Genomic DNA, 25248 nt, shown 5'->3' on the forward strand with positions numbered 1-25248 from the left:
AAAACAAGGAAGAGAAAGTGTTTCACAAAAGTGGAAACACTTTGTTTTCTAGAACTTCCACTTGATAAAACCACTGGAGGGAAAATGTGAGATTAATCCAACATTTTAGAGCTAATAGATGCAGCCAGACATCACGACCTGTTCATGTCAGGCTGACGAAAACTGCAACATTTGTTCTTCTTTAGGTTGATGGTGTTTCTACAGCATGTTGAAGACTGCAGTGATCGTGTGTGTGTGTGTGTATGTGTGTGTGTGTGTGTGTGTATACCTCGTCAAGGGTATAACCTGTCTTTGACTCAAAGTCTCCCTAAGTTTCAAAAAAGCAGGTTGTAAAAATAGATTCATGGAATCTAATAACATGAACTTTGTAAATATAAAAATCTTTGTTCAGTTTGTGGAGAAAAGGAAGTGCAAAACCGAAACTGACACACATCCCCATTTATGTAGCTTCCTGCCGTGAGTCAGGTTTATTTTGTTTTCACGCTCTCATAATGAAGCAGCTTCTCCACAGAGAACGCAGGGCGAGAAGTTCATGTTGCCATTCGTGAGGTTACTGTCGGGCATTTGGCCACATGAAGATTTCAGCGATGGCACCGGCGCAGAACACAATATTTAGAAAGAACATGCATAATATTGCAACATGAGACATTACGCCACTTCGCCCAGGAAACCCGGGACGGAGATAGTTCTGGTTAGAGGGACGACCCGGTTCCTCTTTCGGTTCTGCTGAGGCGACAGCAGCGTGATCAGGCGAGTGTGAGGAGAAACAAGCAGCCGACGCTGGAGGGAAAAGAGGCTCGGTACAAACAGATGCAAAGGGAAGGGATGGAGGAATGGGCTCTTCTCCTTTCACTTCCGTAAACCCGGCTGGATATCTGGAAATGAGCGAATGCCTGGTTACTGTAACCAAGACCCCAGGGACAAATAAACCACTTCCTAAAATACTTTTTTTTCCATCCTGGGGATCTGGAAGGCGCGACTGAAAATCAGGGTTAATGAACAACCGGCTTACAGTCCCAGAGCAAATAAACTCTCCGGCCCGTCACAGGCCGGGCACCCAGCAGCAGGGTTTGGTCAGCACCCTGCTGAGACCCTGAGAACTCAGATTCATGCGCGGGGAAGTTAATTTCCCCCAGGGCCAAAAAAAAAAAAAAGCTTCATCGTGACACCTCGTGTGACGGCGTTGGAAGAGGCAGGTGGAAATGTGAGTCCCGGGTGAGTTTAGTGTCCCTCATACTGACGACTTCCAAGAATGTGCAGAAATACTGAGGAAGAGAGCATTGATTTTTTTTTCAGAGAGAGGGAGAGAGAGAGAGAGAGAGAGAGAGAGAGAGAGAGATGGATGCTGCAGGAAATTATCTGTCTTTTTATCGATTTTATCTTTCACACACACACACACACACACACACACACACACACACACACACACACACACACAGTCCCATAATTACGAGTTGAGCTTGCTGAATGATAACAGGAAGCTGTGCAGGAGGACGAGCAGGCCGCCTGAATACCCAACTTTTGAGCAAAGCAGCAGAATGACGACCAGTAGAGAGAAAGAGGCAGCTGGGGAACTCGGTGTGTAAACTTCTACTTAATGGCCTGATCGCTCCAGCTCACACAGTTTGGTCATTCACCATGACCTCGAAATGCAACATCTGACTCTGAAAGGTCTGGTTGGACTTGATATTTATGGATCCTGGACGAATCCATAAAAAAAATTTTATTAAAAAAGAGCTAAATTGAAATCAAACGGTCAATCACTTAGAAGCTTTATGCTGCAGACTTGAAAACTGTAGGTTTGTTTGAGGCCGTGAACACACCCTGAAGGTCATTACATTGATTCCTGTGTTGACATTTGTGAAAAAATATGAAAACTTGCTTTAATGCCTGCTAGTGAAAGAGAAGACTGAGTTGTCAGATGTCACTGACGCCATTTCAAGTTAAACCGCTTCATTTTATCACTTTTGTTTCCGAAAAGTTTCATTTTTACACATAGACTTTATAAAAACAATGTTCGTTTACACAGAAGCTATAGCACTAAAGACAATGTCGTTTTCATGTTGGGCCACTAGTGGGTGCTGTTGGCTGTTTCTGTAATGAAACCACATCTGCAGGGAACAATAAGCTATAAATATTAAATATTAATATAAAGTTCCAGGAGAATAACTAGTCGTCTTGCTAATATTGAGTCGCCGTTGTTGTTATTGTCAATCTGCTGTCATGAGTGCAGAGGAACTGTTTACTACATCCAAGCCTTTTCTAAAAGTTCCACCAATGGGAGATTATTTCAAAAAGTTGCTTTTTCAATGATTCTGAGCTGCGTTGTTTTGTAAAACAGACTCACAAAATGTAGCTACAATCCCTGTGATTCTCACAATGCTTTCATTTTTTTGTCTAAACAGTTTTCTCTTGAGATATATTTGTTTGAGGAGGGTGCAAAATGTTCTGCCATCCGCTCCAAAGCATTTTGGAAGTGAGGTTTTTTTTTTTGTTTGTTTTGCTAAAACCCAAAAATTCACACACTTTTACAAACGCATTCCTGCTCTATGGAAGATCCTACTGACATGAACATTTCAGGATAATTCCCTGAAAGGATTCTAACACTTACAGTGAAATCATTTTTTTCAATTTCACCTCTAAGATCTTGAGAAACGGCATTTCTTCAGCCACAGACACTGGATGAAAAACTGCTGATTCACTTTCATAGCTGCTGGGTGCAGCCGGCAAAACAACAAATACACGAACAAACAACTCTGGCAGCAACATATTTATTTAGTTGCACATATCCATTGATGTGTGTGTGTGTGTGTGTGTGTGTGTGTGTGTGTGTGTGTGTGTGTGTGTGTGTGTGTGTGTGAGCGTGTGTGTGTGTGTGTGTGTGTGTGTGTGTGTGTGTGTGTGTGTGTGTGTGTGTGTGTGTGTGTGTGTGTGTGTGTGTGTGTGTGTGGTTGGGTGGAGAATGTGTTAGACAAAGCTGAAGGAGCCACAAGGAGCCACAACACCCCCGACAGCAAACAACATGGAGCCCAAAGCAGCAGTCTGGTCCACACAATCTGACTCTCAGCACATGACAACACCATTGTGGCACAGGCAGACCGCTTGTGTGTGTGTGTGTGTGTGTGTGTGTGTGTGTGTGTGTGTGTGTGCGTGTGGGGTGGGGTGGTCACTTGGGTTTCCTCCACAGAGTGAAACAAACGAATTGAGGGAGATTCACTTCCCCATCGGGACAGACAGATAATATTGACTCAGTCTGTCACAATACGAGGAGGCAACGCCAAAAAATGTCAGGTCGGACGGTTTCACCGACCGGCCGGAGGCTCTCCAGCTACGTCTGGTCTCTGGTGCTCAGCTCCAAGGTGTGGGATCTAAGAAAACCTAGAGAAAACCTGATGACTGGATTTCAGTTTGTTTTATCTGCGTTAAAAGACACCAGGTTGAGGCGAGCAGCTGCTTTCTGGATGGACAAAGAACAAGCTAACAAAACAAAACCCCACTTGCTCTCATCACTGCTGCCACTCTTCATTCATATATCGATTTAAATAGATCTCTGGAACCCACAGATGCTGAATCCAAAAGTGTCCTTTCCATCGTCTCGGCGCTCGAAGTGTCCACAATGAGCAGAAGGGAATATTTGATGGGTTTTTAGATGCTGTGGGCGTTTCAGATCCGTCAAAGACTCAACCACACAGTGTGGCGTGTTCAGTCTGGCGTTTGTTCTCCTGCAGGGGAATGACGAAACGCTGGAGACTGAGGGAATTTTATTACTCACATTTTCACTTTTGCAACAGAGTGACGTACATTTTACCTCTTCTATGCGACAAAGTGGCAGCTGCAAGTCTGCTGGGTTCCTCTTCGTGTAAAAATGAACGTCTGATAAGAGAAAGAAATGGTGAAATGTGTCTGGAAGGTCTTCTTTATTGTTCACAGATACACGTACATGCAGGTTTGTAGACAGACAGAAAAAGGTGTGTGTGAGTGTGTGTGTGTGTGTGTGTGATCGACTGCAGTGGGCTGAATCAGTGAATCACTGTCAGGGAAGTCGTGTCTCGTCTCCCCCCAGGTGGACTGATGACATCTCACACAGGTAAACACCAACACACAGCTGACTCAGGAAGGTGTGTGTGTGTGTGTGTGTGTGTGTGTGTGTGTGTGTGTGTGTGTGTGTGTGTGTGAGCCATAAATGCATGTAACCATCAGAACAAGCTAAAGCTGTTCTGTACTGTACCTGCTAAAACTGCGCCCTGACCACTGTGACCTCTCCTGAGTGAGTGTGTGTGTGTGTGTGTGTGTGTGTGTGTGTGTGTGTGTGTGTGTGCGTCTTGTCAGGAGTGCGTCAAATGTAGGAGGGCCGACCGCGGTGTTTGCACACGCCGCCTCGGTGCGACCCCGGAGGCTGCCGGCGCCCCTGATTGGCTGCCAGGTACCGGCTCATTAACCGCCTGGCGCAGCAGCAGACACACTCTCCATTTGTTTCACAACACCCGAACACAGTCGCACACAGTCGCCAGAGGGACACCGCACACACACACACACGGCTGGCCCCGGCCGCGGCTGGCCCCGGCGACCCGGCTGAACTTTGGCTCACCCTCATTGGTTCACTTCACCACAAGACCTCACACCTGGATGCCCATTGGCTGCAGGGCGAGTCTGCGGGGTCGTGACCTCCAGGAGAAGGGATGCAACGCTGACGCCGACGGTCAATGGACCGTTCCTCTCTAAATAGGGCCCCAAATTACCGGCGGTGACCAACACACAGCCTCTCAGTCGCGTCAGTACAGCAGCTTAACCTGCATTCTGCTATCGTCGCGCCGTTTGTTCCTCCTTGTTTTAACATTCATCTTTCTGTCTTGACTTACTTTCCTTTTATAGAGACATTTAGCAACCAATACTGTCATAAAAAGTAATAATTTTAGCCATTTTAAATGTGATAAAGTTGATAATAACTTTGCAACAATATCATAAAACAGTAAAACATTGAGTAAAACCATGAATGAGAGCGCTGCAGAGGCTGTATGAACAATGAATGAACATGATGCTGTTTCTCTCTACGAGACCTATCTTTAGGAAGGAAATAGCTCAAAACCTGCAAAACAGACTTTCATTTCAAGAAATGCAGCCCTATCTATGTATCTTCATGTGTTTAGCTGCAGTTATAACATTTTAAAACTGCTGTTGCAGGATCACACAATAACTCAATATTCACACAATCTGTGCTGGCTCCAATATGGGATTATAATATTGGTAAATTATTACGAGTTGAGCTTTATTACATTGAAAAAGGCCAAACTTATAACATTATTGGTTGTTACACATCGTCCACGTGTTCTCAACTTTATGGGAAGAGATGGGAGAGTTTTTGTACTTTGATTTGGAAATTAAGTAAAAATCTGGGGAACTGAGAGCTTCAGTATTTCAGTTTTTACTGCAATCATGTGAAATTGTGATAAACTGCTCTCAGTAAAAGTGCTTTAGGAATTTTCTCTCCACCACCGAGCGTCTCGGGACGAGAGCGGGAACAGGCTGTCCCGATTATTAGAACATGAGGCGTATTTTCATTCCTGCCACTAAAAATATCATTGTGCTCGCCCAGATGAGTTTTGGGACTTCGATTGGCTCGACTGTGACCTTTTCCTATTGTCTGACTGGTCTGTGGCGTTTGAGCCGCTGAATGGAGTCGAAGTCGTTGTTCTTAGAATAAACTGTGGAGCTCGACATGGAGAAGGTTGTTGAAAAGTTCTTGGAAACAGGCGCCAAGCTGGAGAAATATTTGTGTAATTCTTCACAATGCTCAGTTTTAGCACTCGAATCCTGCAACGAAAGGAATGTAATGTGACTTTTGATAGAACTTTGATTTTTCATTTTTACTTTGTCAGAGGGATTGTTTTGTTTGTTTGTTTGTTTGTTTTTTAGATATTGCTCATTCCATTTCACCACATATGGATCCACATATTCTGTACGTTTCATTTGAGAAACATATTTTCTGCTTTTAATCAGTTTTGTTGGGATTTGCAACAAATCAGCATCCAACCAGTCAAAAAATGCCAATAGTAGTAATAAATGGACTTTAATTATATAATCAATTTCACACACACACACACACACACACACACACACACACACACACACACACACACTGCAGAGGGAACAGCTGCCGAGGCGTTGAGCGTCTTGCCAATGACACTTTAGCACATGAACTGGAGGAGAGGTGAGGATGGACCACCGGCTGATCCCTGGAATGGAGACACGCTCACAGATCATGTCTTCAACGGGGATAAAGACTGTGAGATGTTTACATTTTGAGAAATTTTACGCTCTGAAAATGACGTGCGGATGTTGACGGATAATAATCTTTGTTGAGATGTGAGCGTAAACACTACCCGGTGGAGGCGTGGCCTCCAGTCTAATTTCACGGCGGTATCGTGGTAACAGTCTCCATCTGCAGGGGGTTTTCATGTTTTTCCTGTCTATTTGTGGGCGTAAGGTTTTGAGGTTCATCGATGTGTTGTAGACCCTGTTTACATGTTTCAAGAGAAAACGCATTATGATTTTAGTTTCAGAAAAGTTTCACATTTACACGACAACGGTCTGAAAACGATGTCCGTTTACACTGCAGTGGCAGAAACACTGAACACAACGTAGTGCTTTTATTTGTTTTTGTAAAAAATTCATAAGTTCACGCTAAAGTTGTCTCGTTGTTGTGGTGACGACTGTTTACTGCAGCATGGAGCGCGTGAACAGCAGCAGCGTTTCAGAAAAGTTGTGTTTTCGGGTCTGTTGCCGTGTATCAGGACACGGAGTGACTTCGATCTCCAGGTGAAATGGCTCTTTCTCCCGTTGTGTGTTTATGTGTCTGGAATCGTGCTGAATCATCGCTCTGAAAGAACAGAATCTGCTGACTGCAGGAGCGTCGGGGGGGAAACCCTGCTCCGGATCACATGACGCCTTCTGAGAACGTCTCCGAGACGGGAGTCCAGTCCGCCACCTTGTTGTGAATTTTTACTGTAATTAATCAAAAGTGTCTCGGATCTTATTTTTTGTGTGCTACTTGTGATGTTTGAGCTCTTCCCCCCCTGCCTGGGCCTCCCCCACCCGCTCCCCCTCGTCCATCTTCTGCCCATTCCTGGGCTGACACCCCCCCTCCCTCCCCCGTCTCCCTTTCGCCATACGATACGGCCGTGTTGACACGTCCGACGCCGGGTCGCCACGGCGACCGGCCGTTTCTGCCGCCCGCCGCCGGCTCTGCGTGACAGCGCTGGGAGGACGTGCGGCGCCGACCGGCAGGTGAGTCCACTGCACCACCTGCAGACGCGCACAAACACACTCCGCCAACTTCAAGATTTTTATTTTATATTAAAAATAACATTCATTACAGTAACAGCTGGACAACCAATAATTATATTCTGCAACAATAATTACACTTGAGAACCAGAGGACTTCATATCCTCCTGTTTTGTTTTTTTTTTTTTTAAATAAGTTAAGAAATAAAGTTCTTTTGCTTTTCTTTTCCCCTGGAAATCATTTTCTAAAAGCATTTATACATTACAGTGTTGGCTATAACTGGCTGGCAGCGATCTCTAAAAGCCAGGCCTTTAAGACTTGCTTCGACGTGGATATTCATAGCAGGTTATCTAAGCAGGCATTTAGTTGTTATTCCATTCCGTTTTTGATCTGGCAGTAGTACAAAATGAGCGGGTTATTGATATTTTCCAGTACATTTAGCTACAGTACACGGCAGAGCACTTCTCTAGGTCAGTGTGTGGCTACTCCAGTGTTAGATAATGTTAGGATAACAGTAGGGTTTGGCATCCAGGCCCCAGCTGCACGTTACAGTTTCCAGCTATCATCCCAGTGTAGAAGTTCAGTCCTTCGACCCGAGCTCCACATTCAGAGTCACAGTCAGATTTTCCACAGCGGCCAATCAATGACCGCCTGAGGAGACCCCCAGCCCGGCCGATTTCCTCACAGCTTCAGCCGGACTGTGTGGCTCAAGTCAATCCAATCCAGTGTTTTAGTGTGACGAAGGTCCTCCAGCCCTCGAGGAGTTCATCAGATTGCACTTTCATTTAATCCATAAAGCCTGGATCTTCCTTTAGCACCTCTGGACCGGGTGGCGTTTCCTCAGCAGCGCAGTCCGCCGCCTCCAGTCTCAACTGGTCCACACTGGAGAATCAATCCTCGCTCGGTTTGTGCCTCCGTGTCGGTCTGGAGCAACGTTTCAGGCCAAAATGTTTTGGTTAGCTTAATCCACTTCCTGTCGGAGAAAGACACAGGTTCACTGGATTAGTGGCTTCATTTTCAGACTTTATCAACTCGTTTCAACATTTCAAGTGAAAACACACCAGTTTCACGTTGTAATGTTTACGCGACATGTTGAAAACAATGAAGTTTAAATGTATGACCACTAGTGGGTGCTGTTGTGAAAAATCCCCTCTTTCTGCAGGTCTAAATTCACTGTGTCCACACAACAAAGCTTTATTCTTTCTAACATTTTTAAGCTGATAAATCGTTACTCTACTCAGAAAAGCCCTGAAATACAGTTGGAATCAGTCGAAATCTGCAAATTAGTCTGAAATTAATTTAGTTTTTAGGCTGATTATTTCCTGAGATGAATTCCAGATGGTTCAGATCATGAAACAACTATCACATAAGATAACTGCAGATTGCTAATGAACTCATTCAGTTACCAAACTTTTACAGTTCAGATTAATCAGTAAAGTACAGCGAGTTTCACTGATGAATCTGAACTTCAGCCTCAGACGAGGAGCGGCTCTGCTCCTCTCTCTCACCTCGGGCTCTACATGATCATGGCCCTCATGGCTGCTTTGCTGATGCGCTTGCGGTGTTTTCTCCTGCGGCGGGGCGAAGCGGGTCTGAACGGCGCCTGGCGGGCCAGAGGCGAGGCGGGAGCCACGGTCGAGAACGCTGAAGGAGAAGAGTCGGAGATTCAGAAAATTAATAAAACATCCGTATTTTCCAAGGCACAGTTGTACCCGTGTCTTTTGCTACAGCCTTCGAATCAACAGGAACTTGAATAGAAATAGAAAGTTTCTCACATTGTCACATTCCTCTAAATGTTGACATAAATTATTTAAAGACCATCGACCTTTCAGGCATTGAGGCGACGGTGACCCTGTAACATTTAATGCGCCGCTGAGAGCACAGAAGGGTACTGAGTAAACGTCATGAATGAAACCTGCAGCCCGACAGACGTCACAGAACGTTCTGGTTCTGGGTAGTATTGACAGCAAAAACCAAACATACAAATCCATTTTCTTTGAGAAGATCAGACCAGATAATAGGAATGGAAACTTGAAATGTACTGTTTTATTTACTGATAAAAAAGAGAGTGAAGCATGAACCCGGGTGTGAAGCTCTGACTGCAACCTTGAAATGCTCTGCATGACCTTGAAGCCGCCGGCTGCGTTCAGATTTGAGAGGATTTATATCTTCATGCTAATTGATGATAAGGACTGTGATTAAAATTGCAGGTCGGCTCCGCTGCCGGCGTGAACTCAGCGTTCCCAGCCTGACGTCGGCGGTTGGGGCGCGGCGCCTCTCCAAGCCGCTGCTCTTTGTTGATTGTGTTCCTGATTACTGTATTTTCATTCTTCTGTGCAGGTGGCAGCTGGAGGCATTGTGTTTCTGGATGGACATGCAGCCATTCCATTTTTCTCTGCACAATATATTGAAACTGTTTCCTCAAATCTGACATGCTCATTTATTTCATTCGGAGGCGGCCCCTCTGCATATTTTCTTTGCCGTTTCCAGGTTGTGAATGCAACGATTAAAGGCTGATTCATATTACACACGGTGGGACTGAAGCCTTTAAGCTTCAGCGCTGGGGGGGGGGGGGGCGAGTGCCTGATCTGTTGGACCGCTGGGGCTCTCATTCAGATCAATAGATTAAGGCTAATTATCTCATGATATTGAAGAAGTTGCTCATTTTACCCTCCCATTTTATTAACCACTCAACATATCAAACAAATAAACCACCAACAGCCGATAAACGCCCTTCTTAACTAGATCTTGCTTGTTTATATTTTCATTTTGGTTATTTTAGGTACTGAAGCATGCAGGACTCGATCCTAAAATATCCCTCTCCGGAAGCGAAACCATTAGACCGGTGGAGCACCGCAGCTCATACAATAACACAGCTTCTGATTTGCATCTGTCGTCCATCAACAGGCTCTTTCTGGCTCGTAGGGACCCGGCGTGTTCTTCCTGTGCTGAGTGGGATTTCTCCGGGTCCTTCAGTTTGCTCTGGCGGTCCAAACAGTCCTCTGAGCGAGAGAAAGTAAAGGCCTTGCCTGCATCTTGTTGCATATCAAGATAAACCATGTCCACCCATTCTCCTCACTACTGACACAAGATGTTTCCAATGAAACAACAGATGAAGCCTTGATTTGCTGCACAGTTTTCATTTTTGTGACGACTCTGAAGACACGTTTCCACTTTAAAGAAGGACCTACGATCTCCAAGTTTAATCTCTTTGTGTCAGACCTCTTCAGTCTATTAACTGCTGCTTCTACTGGCCAATGAGGCCGTTCAGTCCGAGGTTTGCATGTTCTCCCTGTGCTGCTGACTGCTGTGTCCAGGGTGAAAACGGAGGGATGGATGGACATTCTGGAACAGATCTAAATAAGTTTCATGTAAATCTGGACAGACCTTCACCAGATCATCATAGAATCAGTGTCTGAGAAACTTGAAACGAGATACTTGAAATCCAAACCTCTGAACTGGGATTAATTTCTAACTATAAATGGTAACAAACGAAAACCGCCATGAGATGTTACACAGGAAACATTGACCCTAATAAAACACACACACACACACACACACACACACAGCTGATGTTCTTGGGCCTACCTGTTTTGAATGTGGTGGGCTTTGGTCTCTGCTGAGGATGATGAGGATGAAGAGTCTGTACATCCGGCTCCTTCTGTACCATCTCCAGAAGTTTCTTCCTCCTCTCCTCCTCCGTTAAACCACCGTCCTCACTCGTTGCTTTAGAGTCTTTCTCCGCCTCTCGAGCGGTCGGCTCCGCCCCCCGAACTGCCGGCTCCGCCCCGGCCGTGTCGCCGCTGTGGGCGGAGCCGCCGTCCTCCCGCTCGGCCCCTCCCCTCTGCCTGACGGCGGCGGTCTGGGTCTGTCTGTAGCGCGTGACCTCTGAGTATGTGGGGCTGGTCACTGAGTCTTTGAGGACGGTGGTCAGGGGTTGGGTGGGGGTTTGTCCTGCGGGTGGGGGCTGCGTTGGGGGGAGCGGCGGGGAGGCGGCGTCCGACTGAGGGGCGTGGAGCCGATACTGCGTCCTCAGCTCTCGGTCCTCGGCTCCCGCTGGACGGTGTGGCTGCTGCCGCTGGTCTCCGTCGCCGTTGGAGGCGTGGCTCTCCTCCCGGCTGCCGTCGTAGCCGCTGCCGTGCCCCACCGGCTGCGCGCCTCCCAGGACGCCGTGCGCCGCCCCCAGCAGGCCGGTGACCCGCGGCTGCGTCCAGCGCACCAGCTGGGTGTAGCCGCCCTGCTGCCACTGCCTCGCCGCCGGCTCGCGCTCCTCGGCCCGGTAGTGCTGCTGGTTGTGCTTCAGGTCGTCGTGGCGGTGGAGGTCGGCCTTGGAGGTCTGAGTCCTGGCGGAGGCCGGGAGGCGGGGCCGGGGCGGGTGGGCGGGCGGGGGGGGGCAGCTGCAGTGGGGGAGGGGGCGGAGCGGGGTTGGAGGAGCGGGGAACCGCAGCCGTGGAGGAGGAAGACGAGGAGGAGGAGGAGGAGGAGGAGGGGGGCTGGCACCGGCAGCTGACGTGGTCCTCCACGGAGATGATGGCCTTGTCGTAATGCGCCTGCTTGTTCACGTACTGAATCTTTATCACCTGGAAGCAGAGACGCAGAGACATCCCAACATCAGGAAACAGAAATGTGAAGCTGAGTCTCAGAAAGCGTCAGCGCCGACGCTGAAACGCTGGAATACCTGCAGGTATCTGCTGGCCGTGACGGTCGGGACGCACTGCAGCAGCCGCGTGTTGCAGCAGCCCGAGCAGCGCTGCACCTCCACGCACGGCGGCCACAGCAGGAAGTTGGCGTTGCGGCGGTCCAGCATGGACCTCGTCACCTCCATCACCTCCGTCCGGACCTTGCAGGCCGCCTGCTGAGCCGGCTGCGCCTCCACTGTCAGGAGAGGAGAGGCGGACGGCGGTCAGATCGACGCCAACGCAGACAGAGCGCGACACGAACGGAAGAACGGGCGAAACCTACCAAGACTGCGAACGTAGCGACCCCGGGTGTGGTTCGTGACCATGTCATGCTCGTCCTCCTCGTCTTCTAGAAGTCAGAATTATCAGAGTCAACACACTGTTGAAGAAAGTCTTTTACAAGAAACCCACAGCTGGAAAACACGCCAGCCTCAGTTTTTAGCCGAGCTCATTGTTCACTGCACAAAGGAAGCCATTTTTTTTTCCCCCTTCTCGCTAAAACAATTAGGCTATTTTCTGCCGCGATTTGTCTGGCCGCTGTCAGGAACACTGCTGGGGAGACATGAGCTGTTAAATATAGCGAGTGCCTGGATCTGTGAGCGTGTGTGTTTGCACTCTCACATGTCGTCATTTCATGCTGCAGCCCCTCCGTCCTAATTATATCCCCGGTGCAGATAGCTCATGGTCACTGCGTGTGTGTGTGTCAGTGTGTGTGTGTGTGCGTGCATGCACACACAGTGTTATTTGGTGCCTGATAGTTCTAATTAACTGCCTGCTGCAAAACCTTATAGTCCTCAATCGCTGCTTTCTTATCCTATGGCTGCATTTATCTGTGTGAAACTGCTTGCTGGGACTGATTTCTTTACTCCCCCTCGACGTGTTCAAATGCTCGTTCCTCTAAAGAAAAAAGCAGTGGGCCAAAAAAGATTAGCTGGGTGGTAATAATTCAAACCTCGGTGCAATTCATCGTTTTTGAGAAGAGGAGACTTGAACCGGGTTCAATATATTCAAATGAATCTTAAATTTATGACTGATTGGCTCAAAAATGTAATATATTCACAGAATACATCTGGACAGATATAACATTCAGTTATTCACTCATGTTTTTTAACCAAATCCAAATATTTGGAGGCACTTTTCAAAAGCAGGCAAAAGAAATCTTTCCACTTGAATCACTCGGCTTGTGACCGATATGACCGATATTTTTCCAAACTTGTGTGATTATTATGAATATTAAGTATTTTAAATGCATGTCTAGCACCACTGGAAACTTTGCTTTTAGTTTTTTTTCTCAAACTCAGGCATTCCGACCACCTTAATTGTTAATTAGCTTCCCTCCAAAATTTGCCAAATCAGACCTGAGAACCCTCTGAAAAACCCTGAAGTGTGTTTTAGAATTATGTTGGGAAACAGGCACCTCGTGCTGAATGACATCAAAATGTTACTGCTGCTGTGAGACAACACCCAGAAAAAGAAAATGGAGGGGAAACCCTCAATAAATCCACATTCAGGTGAATTAAAAGCTGTTGTTTGCATGCAGCATTAAGTCATTAAACTGTGTGAAAACATTGAATAATGCCATAATAATGGTGTGTTTCTACATTTTCATACATATTATATTGAAGTTATGGTGAAAAATACAATGCAAAAACACCCTGAAGGTAAAATTCCCATCAGGCTTCTGCACAGTAATGCTTGTTTGATGATGTTTTTGTTTGTGATTCCACAACTTAAAGTTGGACAGTTTAAATGAATCTGGAGTTTGCTGGTGCTATATAACAAATTAAAGCCACTCTCATATGTATTTACAACCAGGAGTGTATAAGACATGAAGTCGTACATTGCTTCCACATAAGATTGCATTGAATAGGTCAGCGAAGCTAGTGTCAAATTACAAACACGACTGAGATGATTTTCAAAAAAAAGAAAAATCAATCCTTTTCATCGGTTTGTTTTACCTATTGGAAGCTAATCAATGGGTTTTCTGGCCCATCGCGTAGATAAATTGATACTCAGGACTCATGTTCGTCAGGTCTTGATGAATCTGCCACAACTCCCGAACAACCAGTCCGCGGCCCAAATAAAAACTTCTGTTCTGGGTAAAAACACGCATTTGGAGTCACTTCCTTGTGACCTGCTTGTGAGCCCGGTTCCCCGAGCTGCTTCCTCTCTGTTACGTCACCCTGTTATTTATGCATTATGATGCGATCAAAGCGTCGTCTATTAATATATGTATGTGTGACTGGGTTCCTCTGAAAGACACGCTGATGAATTTTTCACGGCCGTGCCCACGACGTGCGCGCCGGTTTGTTTTGGTTCTGTTTTGGGGCGGCGGCGCAGAGGCGGACGGGGCTTTTTCTTTTCTTTTCTGTCACACAAACGCAGACTTCCATTATTCAAAGCCCGGCTCGGGGATCCGGAGCAGCAGAACAATGCGGTGACCTCGCGCTGGGAGTTTCTCTCGCTCCACTTTAGCTTTGCCGACACTCAAGGTCAGTGTTACTCCGCCTCATCACTCCTGCTGCCGCTGGTAAACACTGCTTCAGCGCGGCGTTTGGCATGTTCGCCGATCTGCTCTCACTCCGCATTCCTTCCTCAGGGCTCAGCGGTCACACCCACATGCCTGCCTCCCACACATCTGTCTTATTACTCTGTGTGTGTGTGTGTGTGTGTGTGTGTGTGTGTGTGTGTGTGTGTGTGTGTGTGTGTGTGTGTGTGTGTGTGTGTTCATTAGTACCGACTGCGTTGGTCTCCTGCTGCAGCAGCAGCTTCAGGTCTTCCACGGAGGAGATGGGGGAGTTCCTCACCAGGTCCACCAGCGCTGGAGGGAGCGGATCGCCCTGTGAGAGGCAGACACCGACACTTGTAATGTTCTGTTATCTCATCTGTTTTGCGGTGAGCTCAGCCATTAGATATTTTTGGGCGTGTTTGAAAGCGAAGCGAATCTTGCAGCAAAGTCTCCGTTCAGCAGGTGGATCTGCTTCTGTTGACCCGACATATCATTGATATAGATGAGGTCTAGCAGGCGTCAGGCGCTTCCACTGGAGCTAAAGGGTTAAAATTGATGGTAACGTCTGGAAAATCAAGTAATTACGACAAAAGCAAAGGGAACACACTGAAAGAGGTCCTGCTGGTCTCATCTAAGGTTCCCAAACAAGTTACTCATTTCCAAAAATTACCTAAAGAGCTGCTCTGACACAAAATGCCTATTGTTACCGTGAAGACACAGACTGCAGACGACCTCCTCAATGCTCCCACAAGCAGTCAAACTGGCCCAGACACACTGAAACACCTCAGATCCCTCACGTTCAACGTCCAAGTCTAAGTTAGACTAGTTAGATTTTGAAGGTAGCTGAATTCAAATGTGTTCGATATCAGGTTAACTAGCTTATTTGGAAGTAAACACAGTGTTAGTTTGGGTCAATCTTGAATTTAAAAGAACATATTAGTGAGGGAAGAAATGCTAAAGTCAACCAATTCATATCACACTAAATACATACTTTGCAGTCAACTCAAGGCATTTTTATAAAGAAAAAAACTAATTATTTTTAATGGTTTCCTGGACATATTCCCTACAGGAAGCATGTATAGAGTGAAGAGTATGGGTCCTAACACAGAACCCTGTGGAACTACATCTTGAAGAATCATCATTAACATTAACAAAGTGCAATAGTGAAGTAATTTAATTGGTTTTTATTGAATTTTCCATAAGTGTACTGAAATGGTTCATAACATTAAAACAGATAAAACGTACAAACTTGGAAACTATAAAATAAAAGTTCAAAAGTTTGCAAGATTTCTGTTTCAGTTAACATCATTTGGGTATAGAAAGTGGAGAAAGTGCAAAGTTTTGAAAAGGAGAGGCACAAAAACCAAAACAATCAAGTTCTTGCGAGTGTTATCTTTATTTTTATCCTTCATCTCCAGTCAAAACTTGCTCCAGTTTCACTTCCTCCTTCAAAGGAAGTGCTGCTTGTGATTGGTGTTTGCAGGGCAATTAGCCTCCGTTTCTCTAGTGCTGCTGTGGTTCGGCCATCGAGGGAAATGTTGCTATTTACAAAAAAACTGAGGAAGTTAAGTTAAATAACATAAACTTAGGGTAAAAAAAACCCACCAAAAATCCCAAAATGCTATGGTATTATCTAACAAAAGTTATGTAATCTCTTTGATTATCGCTCAAAACGAGAGGAGAAATGTGAACCTTAATGAAGTTTTAATGAATGCAGCGGCGGGGATTCACTATGGATCCAGGGTGGCCGTTTTTTTTGTGTTTTTTTCTTTTTTTTTGAGGGAAACTCCTGCGGTTTCTTCCTCCAGATCAAAGGCGGATGACTCAGAACGCCGTGGCACTTTTTGCTTTGGCTGGCTGTAAGTCGATACGATCCGAGCGCAGTTGGAACAACACTTGATACAGTCACATGCCAAGAAGATGCCAAAACAAATTAAGGAGGGCTACAGATACCGGGGTGGCTCGAGGGGAGCGAGAGAGAGAGAGAGAGAGAGAGAGAGAGAGAGAGAGAGAGAGAGAGAGAGAGAGAGAGAGAGAGAGAGAGAGAGAGAGAGAGAGAGAGAGAGAGAGAGAGAGAGAGAGAGAGAGAGACTGAGTCTGACTTCTTGCTTCTATATTCATGCAGAATTCATGAGCACGGCTGTAAAATCTTTACAGTATCTTGAGTAAACATTTAGCCTGCAGCAGCAGAGACGGGAGGTGGAGCAGATGAAACGTGGATATTCAGGGGTGTTCACGCCCCTTCTGGACAAAACTGAAATGTAAAATCCATATGAAGCGGAGGAGAGAGTGAAAGTGACATTATATCTGGCAGGACTGGCTCCAGATGCAAATGCAAATCAATTTCTCGGTTTCTTTTGTAACACAGCTCATCTGTCCCTCCTCCTGTGGTTTTTATGTCTCCAAATAGTCCAACTTCCTGAATATTTCCATGGAAGACGGAGTCACATGCCACCTCGTAAAAGCGTCCTGGTGTCCATGTGTGGTTTGTTTGCCGGGACGTAAAAGTTTTATTTTGAATTTTTAACACCGACACTTTAAATTCAGCTGTGCAAAAACAGTAACTCTGGAGCGAACCACAGTTCACCAAATTTAAAGTTTGGAAAAGTGAACCTGCAGTGTCAGGATACGGGACGGGAAGTGAAGACATCTTTAGAAAGAAACTGTTAGAGCTGCATCCAGTTTAGCATCAGAAGATGATTTGATGCCAACTTTCAAGGACACCAATATCGGACATCAATATAATTCAATATAAAGTGAAAGAGAAAACCAGATGGAGGTTACGTTCTGATAAAATATCAAGAGGAGGCAGAAACTCTTCCGTACAGCAGCAACTTAATTCATCAAAACTGTGGCAATAATATCAGTCCCATCAGTCTATATCCTCCTAAACAGACATGTAGTCGCTCACTGTGGTAAAAATCACAGTGGATCTAAAAACAAAAAGATCTCATTTTCTGTTTTCTTTTGTCTAACCTGAAAAAATCTGCTTCATCTTTGTTGCAATAAAAAATGAGTTAGTTATCTGAAATGTGGCTTCAAAAGTCCTCTGCTGCTGTCATTCTGAGGTGCTCTGAGAGGAGAGGCGTCTGTCCGGGGATTATTGCTTCTTGTGCTCCACCAGTGTTGCACCGAGGGCAGAAATATCCCTCACAGACCATCAAGGAAAGCATTGTTCTGTACATTGTTGTTATTTGTGTCAGCGGATGAGAGCATTTCTCCAGAGCGTCTCAAACGAAGCTGCATGTTTACAACCGTTTACGACCATCTGAACCACTGAGTGAAGAAAATAGAGAAAGGCTCAACGAATGGATGACAAATGAGCCTAAAGGGGGAGTTTGTCCTCAAACTGAAGTCCACCTGATCGTTGTAGTTATTTTAACAGCAGAGTTCAATCGTGAACATTTGGCAGAAATGGTAGAAATCAATCAATAAGTGTTTAATAAATGTGAGAAAGATAATGAAGACGATCAGAATTGCTCTTTTGGAAACGTCTTTCTGAGAATCGCCACATTTCTCCCTCTCGACTGTCTGTCTGCTCTGTGGGCGGCGATGGCTCAGGACACCTGGATGACTTTCAGGAGCCACTGGCTGACCTACTTAAACAAACACACACACACACACACACACACACACACACACACACTCTCAAACACTCACACACACACTCACTCTCAAACACACACACACGCCCCCTCTTTTCCCATTTATCCTTTACATTCGGATGCTTGAACACTTAACTGTTTGTTCAGTTTGCCCAGAGAGCCACACACACACACACACACACACACACACACACACACACACACACACACACACACACACACACACAGAGTCAGTTTTCACTCCGCAAACAAGCTATCATTACACTGAGAGTGGTCATCGTAAACACACACATAGACGCTCACAAACACACACACACACACATACGTACAAATTAGAGAGAGGGACGATCGACAGGAAACAGCTGATCGCAGGAACCAGCAGCAAACTGCCAGTTAGTAAAACAAACCGGTGGAGCTCAGAGGGTTTGACAGCTTCCATATCAGAGTGTGTGTAGGTGAGTGTGTGGGTCATGAAGACAGTTTGGTAAGATGTCAAGATCTACAGGCAGGTGACACACACACTCAATAAAACACACACACACGCAGCAGGGGCCTCAGAGGAAGCCTGGAAGGCAACGAGATTGTTTGGAATGTTTGAGGAGAAAGGTGAAGTGTAATGGAATGTAATTATGGGGCCAGCTGACGGCTCACACACGCACACACACACACACACACACACACACACACACACACACACACACACACACACACACACACACACACGGTTCAATATAATAAACACATACAAAATAGTATCTGCTGGTGACTCACAATCACACGCAGTGTCATAACACATGCCTTCTTCTGGAAACCGTGGCGAGCTGCCAGTGTACGGCATCTGACACACACACACACACACACACACACACACATTAGCAGCAGCAGCAGAGGTGAGACACCCTCAGCTTCGCCTGACTGCAGCGACAGAGCTTGAAGAGCCGACTGTTCTGAGCCGAGGCTCTGTCAGTAAATCAGTCCCTCAGGTGTGCGACTGTACAGGTATGTGAAGAATTAACCATCTGCTCAGAACACAGACGCACGCTTTAAGTCAGCGATTCTCACTCAATTTTCCGTGATAACGTGTCTTGTTTTTATCCAATCAGCCTCAAACCAGACCGAAACCACTTCAGTGGAGAAATAAGCCAACCTGAAGCCAGACGCTACGAATCTGAAGTGTTTTATATCCACAAGGATCCGGCATAATTGCTACATCCAAGCCAAGGAAAACCTATTCTCCACAACCTCGTCTTGGAAAAGTCGACGTAATTCTATTATATTAAGTTAAACTTGTTTGAAATATTGCAGTTAGTGCACGTCATGTTGACACGTTCTGCTACAAACGTCACTCTTCCATCGAGGGAAACCAAATTTCGAAGAGACGAACCGTTAGCATTAAAGACAGAATTATTGATTTTCTGCAAAATGTGGAGTTCAACAATAAACAGAAGCTGCAGTTTGAGACAACATGTCAATGCACGGCAGGAACTGCAGCCATGTCATGGTCTTTTAACCATCAGGTTAAATTTGTGAATTTAATGCGCAGCATGGTGCAGCAGCTTCCACACCAACGCCGCCTCTTCAGGTCCACACACACACACACACACACACACACCCAACAGCAACGCCGCTGCCAGAACTCACCTGGGCTGACCTAAAAACAGGAGATGTGAATCGGCCCTTTGTGTTGTTCAAGAAAATAAACTCTTTGTGAACTGCTGCTAAACTTCACCAATACAAGCTTAGGATTCATAAAACCGATGGACTCAGACGCCTTCATGGGACATTTCCAGGGAAAATGCCTCGATTTTGCTCCAGAAAAGTAAACGATGTCTGTTTACATGGAAATGGCAGAAACACAGATTCGGTGTCAGATGGATAAACTAGCAGCTGCTGTCTGCTATATTTAGTGAATAGTGTGAATTCTGAGCCATTATTTACCAACCTGCAACAGTTAGAGGACAAAATTCAAATATAAAGAAATAAATTAAATTCTACAGTCAAAGTGAAGACATTGATTGTGTTCTGCATCATTTTAATGGTGATGTTAGTTGTTTTTCTAATATATATTGGCCTCAATTTTATCACAAATGTGTCCATGAATAAATACTTATAAAGCTAAATCTGCACCATAAAGCTTAAAAACTCGTTCAGGGCCTGATCTTTTCAAACTTTGCAGATATAAAAGCCAAACTGCAGAGAGAAGGTGATACAAACAGATTAATGTTCAGCCCCAAATGTAATGCACTTCTTCTGAAAATGCATGATATTTTTAAGGCTGCGTGTTTTGACTGCGAATGGAAAGAGCTGCCTACCGGCGCAGCGTTCTGCAGATACGCTGCTGTTACTGTGATAAGAGGCATTTACTCAGCTGGCCCACCGCGACTTTTGTTTGCAGATTTTTATCGCGAAAGATTCTCATTTTTAGTCCTCAAATTCTAACTCTGAGACTTCCCTTGATTATGTTTTTCATAAATTTCTTCTTTCCAAATTCTGATTTTTTTTTTGTTTTACTTCTGTTGGAGAACTTCCTCCTGCAAATCTGAAAGGATGCAGCATCCAGCAAACCATTCTCAAACAAAGAGGCCGAACGCTTCATTAAAACACTCCTGCAAAATGCAATCAGGCTCGAGGTGCAGCCGCCCTGCGTTAAGGTGCAGTTTAGTGAATCTCGTGCAGGATGGAAGTGAATCAGCACTCTGAGCCGCTGCTCAGTCAGAGGCCTGAAGCTCTGCAGCACGCTCACAGAGACACAGGCACATATGTCCACTGACACGTACGCGGCTGCGCTCCAGCCGTGCATCCAGATGTGCCTGCACACACACACACACACACACACACACACACACACACACACACACACACACACACACACACACACACACACTGCTACACGGGCACAAAGTCCCTGAAATCCCTGGCAGATTAGTTGTTGTTCTTATGTAAAATGGATCAAGCCACCGGGCAGCGGCGAATCGTCCCGGCTCGGCCGCTCGGACCACAGAGAGCGACCCGCCGAAAAGCCTCCGCCGGCCGCCGAGGAGCAGCTGACGGCTGAGCTGACCTGATGTGCGAGCGCCGCTGTGTATCCCGCTACAGATCCAGTTAAGTGGATTTAGAAATGAGCCGTCAGCAGCTCCCGATGTGTTGCGTGTGTGTGTGTGTGTGTATGTTTGATGGCGTACTGTGTCAGAACCGGCTGACTCCGGACTCATGAACCACCGTTTGCGGTTCTTCTGGCTGCACTTCTCGCGCCGACCTCGGCGACCCTGCAGAGCCGCACATGTGCTGAGTAATCTGCGCGAGGCTGAGCGACCGGTCCGGTGACGTCTTGGTTTTTCTTTTTTGGCCGGAACGCGGTGGCAGGGCGGAGATTAGCGAGTCAGGGAGGACTCACCGCCGGCCTGCTGACTCCCGGGTCAGGCGGAAGGTCAGTGCTCATCTCAAACACACCGAGGCATCCGCTAAATCGCCGCTGAATCCACCGTGACCACCAACAGCAGCGTGCTAGCGGACACAAACTGAAGGGTCACGGGTTTGATTCCCAGCTCTTGTCAACTAAATGACCAAGATGCCCTTGAGCAAGCTCACAACAGCGGTGACTGAAAATGGCTCCCAAGGTGGAACTTCTTGAAAAAGCTCCGTCTCCGTGGGAATGGGAGAAAACACAACTTTGGTGAAACAGCACTCCATAACGGCTTCGAGGCCCGGAGCCGATCTGAGCAGGTTTCATCCTAGACAGCTCCACCGCGTCACCGGCACAGACATAGACACACTAGAGCCAGTAATCAAACCAACAAGCTGCACTTTTAGAGTGAAGGAAGCCTGAGCACAGGGAGAACATGCAAATTCCACACAGGAAGACTCTGAGTCCGTTTCGTCTCGGGTTCAGACTTCCTGGTTCAAGTTCTCAGACATCTGAAATGTTTCTTAAATTTCTCTTTATGGAAAAGTCAAACCCAGATTTATAAACTCATTGGAGCTTTTCATTGCAGACGATCAGTTTTACGTCGCTGTGAGTAAAATTTGTAGAAATCTGTGGCGTCGTTCATTTCTGCTTTGCAAAAGAGGAAAAAGGCGAAACACGCTGCAGCACATCAGAGGTTGTTGCTGTGAATCCGTCTCTGCAGCACTGCGGTCTGCAGACTGCATTCCATGTCTGGAAATGACTCGAACAGCGTGGGTTCCAGTGCAGTCTTTAAGAAAGGAAGATCCTCAATATGTCACTGAAAACAAGAGTTTATGACATTAAAGTCGTGACTTTACTTAATGTGCAGTGAGACACATTCAACAAGCTTCAGTTGCCTTAATTTAAACATTATATTACATGAATATATAAAAGCTTGACAGCAGTGATGGGTGCAGAGCTCAGACGGGTTTCTGGACAGCAACATTTAATGTTATTTAAATATCTGTATAAATGTGTCTTCGGGGGAAACAGTCTTGCAGCTCATCCATGTGACCAACAAGTGCTGAATAAAGTAGAATATGAGAAAGTCCTGCAGTGAAATACCGCAAAACTTAAAAAGACCTGAATGACTGGAACAATGCAGCCAAACGCCACATTCCTCGACCTTCATCTGGTGTGAACGTGCAGCTCTTTCTCTTTCTCTGTCACTGTTTACGTAAAAAGCTTCGACAAGAGTCGGCAAACGCAAAAAAACCCTGCAGCTCATAAATCCCTGAGAAACGATTTCAGCGCCAAGGCGACAACAAGCCCTCCATGTTCTGATGTGACAGTCAAAACAGACCCGAGCAGTGATGGATGGATTCCTGCTGCAGCCGCTGAACCCCTGATGTTGGGAAACTGGCCGAAACACCCGGTTTCAGCCCGGGTTCGACCGTCACTGCTCCATTAAACACCTCAGGTGAAAATCACTGGCGTGAAACACGAAAATCAGCCGCAGAGATCAAGAAATTACAGCGAAAGCTTGGGAGTCACTGAGGGAAAACTACACACTCACACACACACACACACACACACACACACAGTGGGATGTGTTACATCCACCGTGGTGCAGAATCACCTGAGGGGACGGTGTGTCAGTGGAAACTCTCTCCAGGCAGAACGTTCAGCTGCCACTCTAAATGTCACCCGGCTGACAACAAACATGAAGTTACAACTGTTTTCCTCTGGTTTGTCAAGAGAAATTTCCTCAACAGAGCTTCATCCAGACAGAGCAGTCACAAGTTCAAGTCACAAAATATGAGGATTGTAATCCAAGCAGAGGGAATGAGACAGTCAGAGTATCTCCATCAAACATTTGGATTTTAATGGACATATTTATCCTTTTTTCATTCATTCTTTCAACTTTCTTGGTTGCAGTAAAGATAATAACAGGCTGAAATGTTTGCCTCATGATGAGTTAAAGTTACATTAAATGGTGGATTTAAATAAAATGTTATTACAGCATCAGTGGGAAATCATAGAGGGGCAGGCAGGTACGGAAAGTACATTTTTAAGCTGTATGATGATAGAAACTGTAAGCACGTGAGCCAATAATCTGCACTTGAAGGTCTCATCCAGCCTTCTGGGGATCTGATGGAAATTGCAGCGAATTGCGCCCCGGATCACAAAATCCCAACTCCTGCCGCATAAATTCACTCAGTAAGCCTTGAGTCGGACTGTGCGCTTTCGTTCCCCGCTGGTCGGTGTCCCCTGTCCGGCTGTAGGTCACCCGGCCCCCGGCGCGTCTTACCTCAGCGCTGCCGATCCGCAGACGGGCCGCCAGCAGCGCGGCCAGCAGCAGCAGCAGGACCCAGGACCTCATGTTGCCCAGCCCGAGGAGCCGCGAGCGACCGGCTGGGCATTTAGCACCTCGGCGGCCAATCCCCCGGCTGCCCCGCCGAGCCTCGTCCCCACTCGTTCCCCCGGGTGCGTGCCTGCGTGCGTGCGCCGCCGGTGCACAGCGCGCACCGTTAAAGATCCCCCGGAGTGTGTCACTGCCGACGAGCGACGCTCGTCCAAATGTTTGCTCACGGGTGACTCACGCGCAGTCCAGACGTCTGAGTCCGTCCACGCCGCTTGTTTCCTTTCTTTTCTTTTTTTTTTTTTTTAAGTCAACTTAAAGGAGACGTGAAGGGTTGCGGGTCGCGCGGCAAGTGCGTAAAAGCACAGCGCGTCCCGATGCGCGACGCACACGGCCGCGCAGTTCCTCTTCTGGCAGGCTGCGGTGTGCGGGAGACTCCTCACGAGCCCCGCTCTCGATCCAAACTGTGCGTCAACATGTGCCAAAGCGTTCCAGAGAGGATCCCTGTCAGCAAGGATCAGACTGTAAACTCCCGGCTCAGATTATGCAAAAAAGAAAAAGCAAGACGCATCTCTGTGGTGACCGCTGGCTCCACGCATCTCCAAAAGGTCCGTGCGCAAAAAGTTGGTTCACCTTGGAATGGAGTTCCGTGCGTAATTCTCTGGATACTCCGAAGACCTTTCTCATCCCAGCAAACAGCGAAACGCGCGTAATCTTCTCATCTGTTTTTAAATATCTGTAACGGAGAGCGGCTTCCTGTGTGTCTCGCGCTCGTCTTGTGCGTCCCCGTGCGTCTGTGTGCGTCTCAGAGCTCATCCAGTTCAGCCACCTTGCTCTCGCCCCTCTCTCTCTCCTCTCTGGCTGCGTCTGGAGCGGCGCGCAGCTTTTCCAACAGGAGCGGAGCGCAGCGGGGCCTCCCTCCTCAACTTTTACGCATCAAGGCAGAGGAAGACAGATGCGGCCAAACCGGAACTTCACTTTCAAAATAAGAGCAGCGCTGGCCTTGAGCCGTGCTTTTTGACTGGCACTGGTCCTAAAATGTCTCTTCCAGAAAACATTCAAGAATGAAAGGCAGCAATTGAGTAAATGTATCATCTACGATGTTATTTAAAATCATAATGTGAATATTTTCTTCATTATAGAAATAGACTGAAGAAAAAAGTACAATATGCTCAAATCGCCCAAAGTGTTGATGCCAGTTCACTAAAATGTTGTTTGCTGCACAATGATTGTATTAGAATAGAACAGAATTGAACAAAAAACCTTTCTGATTCCAAGATGGAGAGTCTTTAATGCATTGCTGTGTCAGAACACAGTAAACTAAATAGATTAGAAAATTGACAAAACAATAAAGTAGAATAAAAATTACATAATAAATTACTTAACTTGGTGACTTGTATGTGCATAAACAAGTGAATCAACAGAAA

General features: G+C 46.4%; 1 protein-coding gene across 1 annotated transcript; it reads right to left on the reverse strand.

The window, feature by feature from the left end:
- Positions 1 to 7415: 7415 nt before the first annotated feature.
- pdgfba (platelet-derived growth factor beta polypeptide a) lies at positions 7416 to 24667 on the reverse strand. Its single transcript, XM_030095134.1, has 8 exons — positions 23771 to 24667; positions 14698 to 14800; positions 12244 to 12309; positions 11960 to 12156; positions 11776 to 11861; positions 10870 to 11729; positions 8790 to 8925; positions 7416 to 8254 (listed from the first exon to the last, which is right to left on the reverse strand). The coding sequence occupies exons 1-7, from the start codon at positions 23840 to 23842 to the stop codon at positions 8798 to 8800; spliced, it is 1512 nt and encodes a 503-aa protein (XP_029950994.1). The 5' UTR covers positions 23843 to 24667; the 3' UTR covers positions 7416 to 8254; positions 8790 to 8797.
- Positions 24668 to 25248: the final 581 nt, after the last annotated feature.

The sequence above is a fragment of the Salarias fasciatus genome, chromosome 6 (assembly GCF_902148845.1).
Source record: "Salarias fasciatus chromosome 6, fSalaFa1.1, whole genome shotgun sequence".
Taxonomy (NCBI): Eukaryota; Metazoa; Chordata; class Actinopteri; order Blenniiformes; family Blenniidae; genus Salarias; species Salarias fasciatus.

Excerpts from the sequence above, each read along its gene's own strand:
- pdgfba (XM_030095134.1), bottom strand. The coding sequence starts at position 23,842 with ATGAGGTCCTGGGTCCTGCTGCTGCTGCTGGCCGCGCTGCTGGCGGCC. Across the intron at positions 12,157-12,243 it reads TCGCTACGTTCGCAGTCTTG|TGGAGGCGCAGCCGGCTCAG; the intron begins GTAGGTTTCGCC and ends CTCTCCTGACAG. Across the intron at positions 11,862-11,959 it reads CGGCCAGCAGATACCTGCAG|GTGATAAAGATTCAGTACGT; the intron begins GTATTCCAGCGT and ends CTCTGCTTCCAG.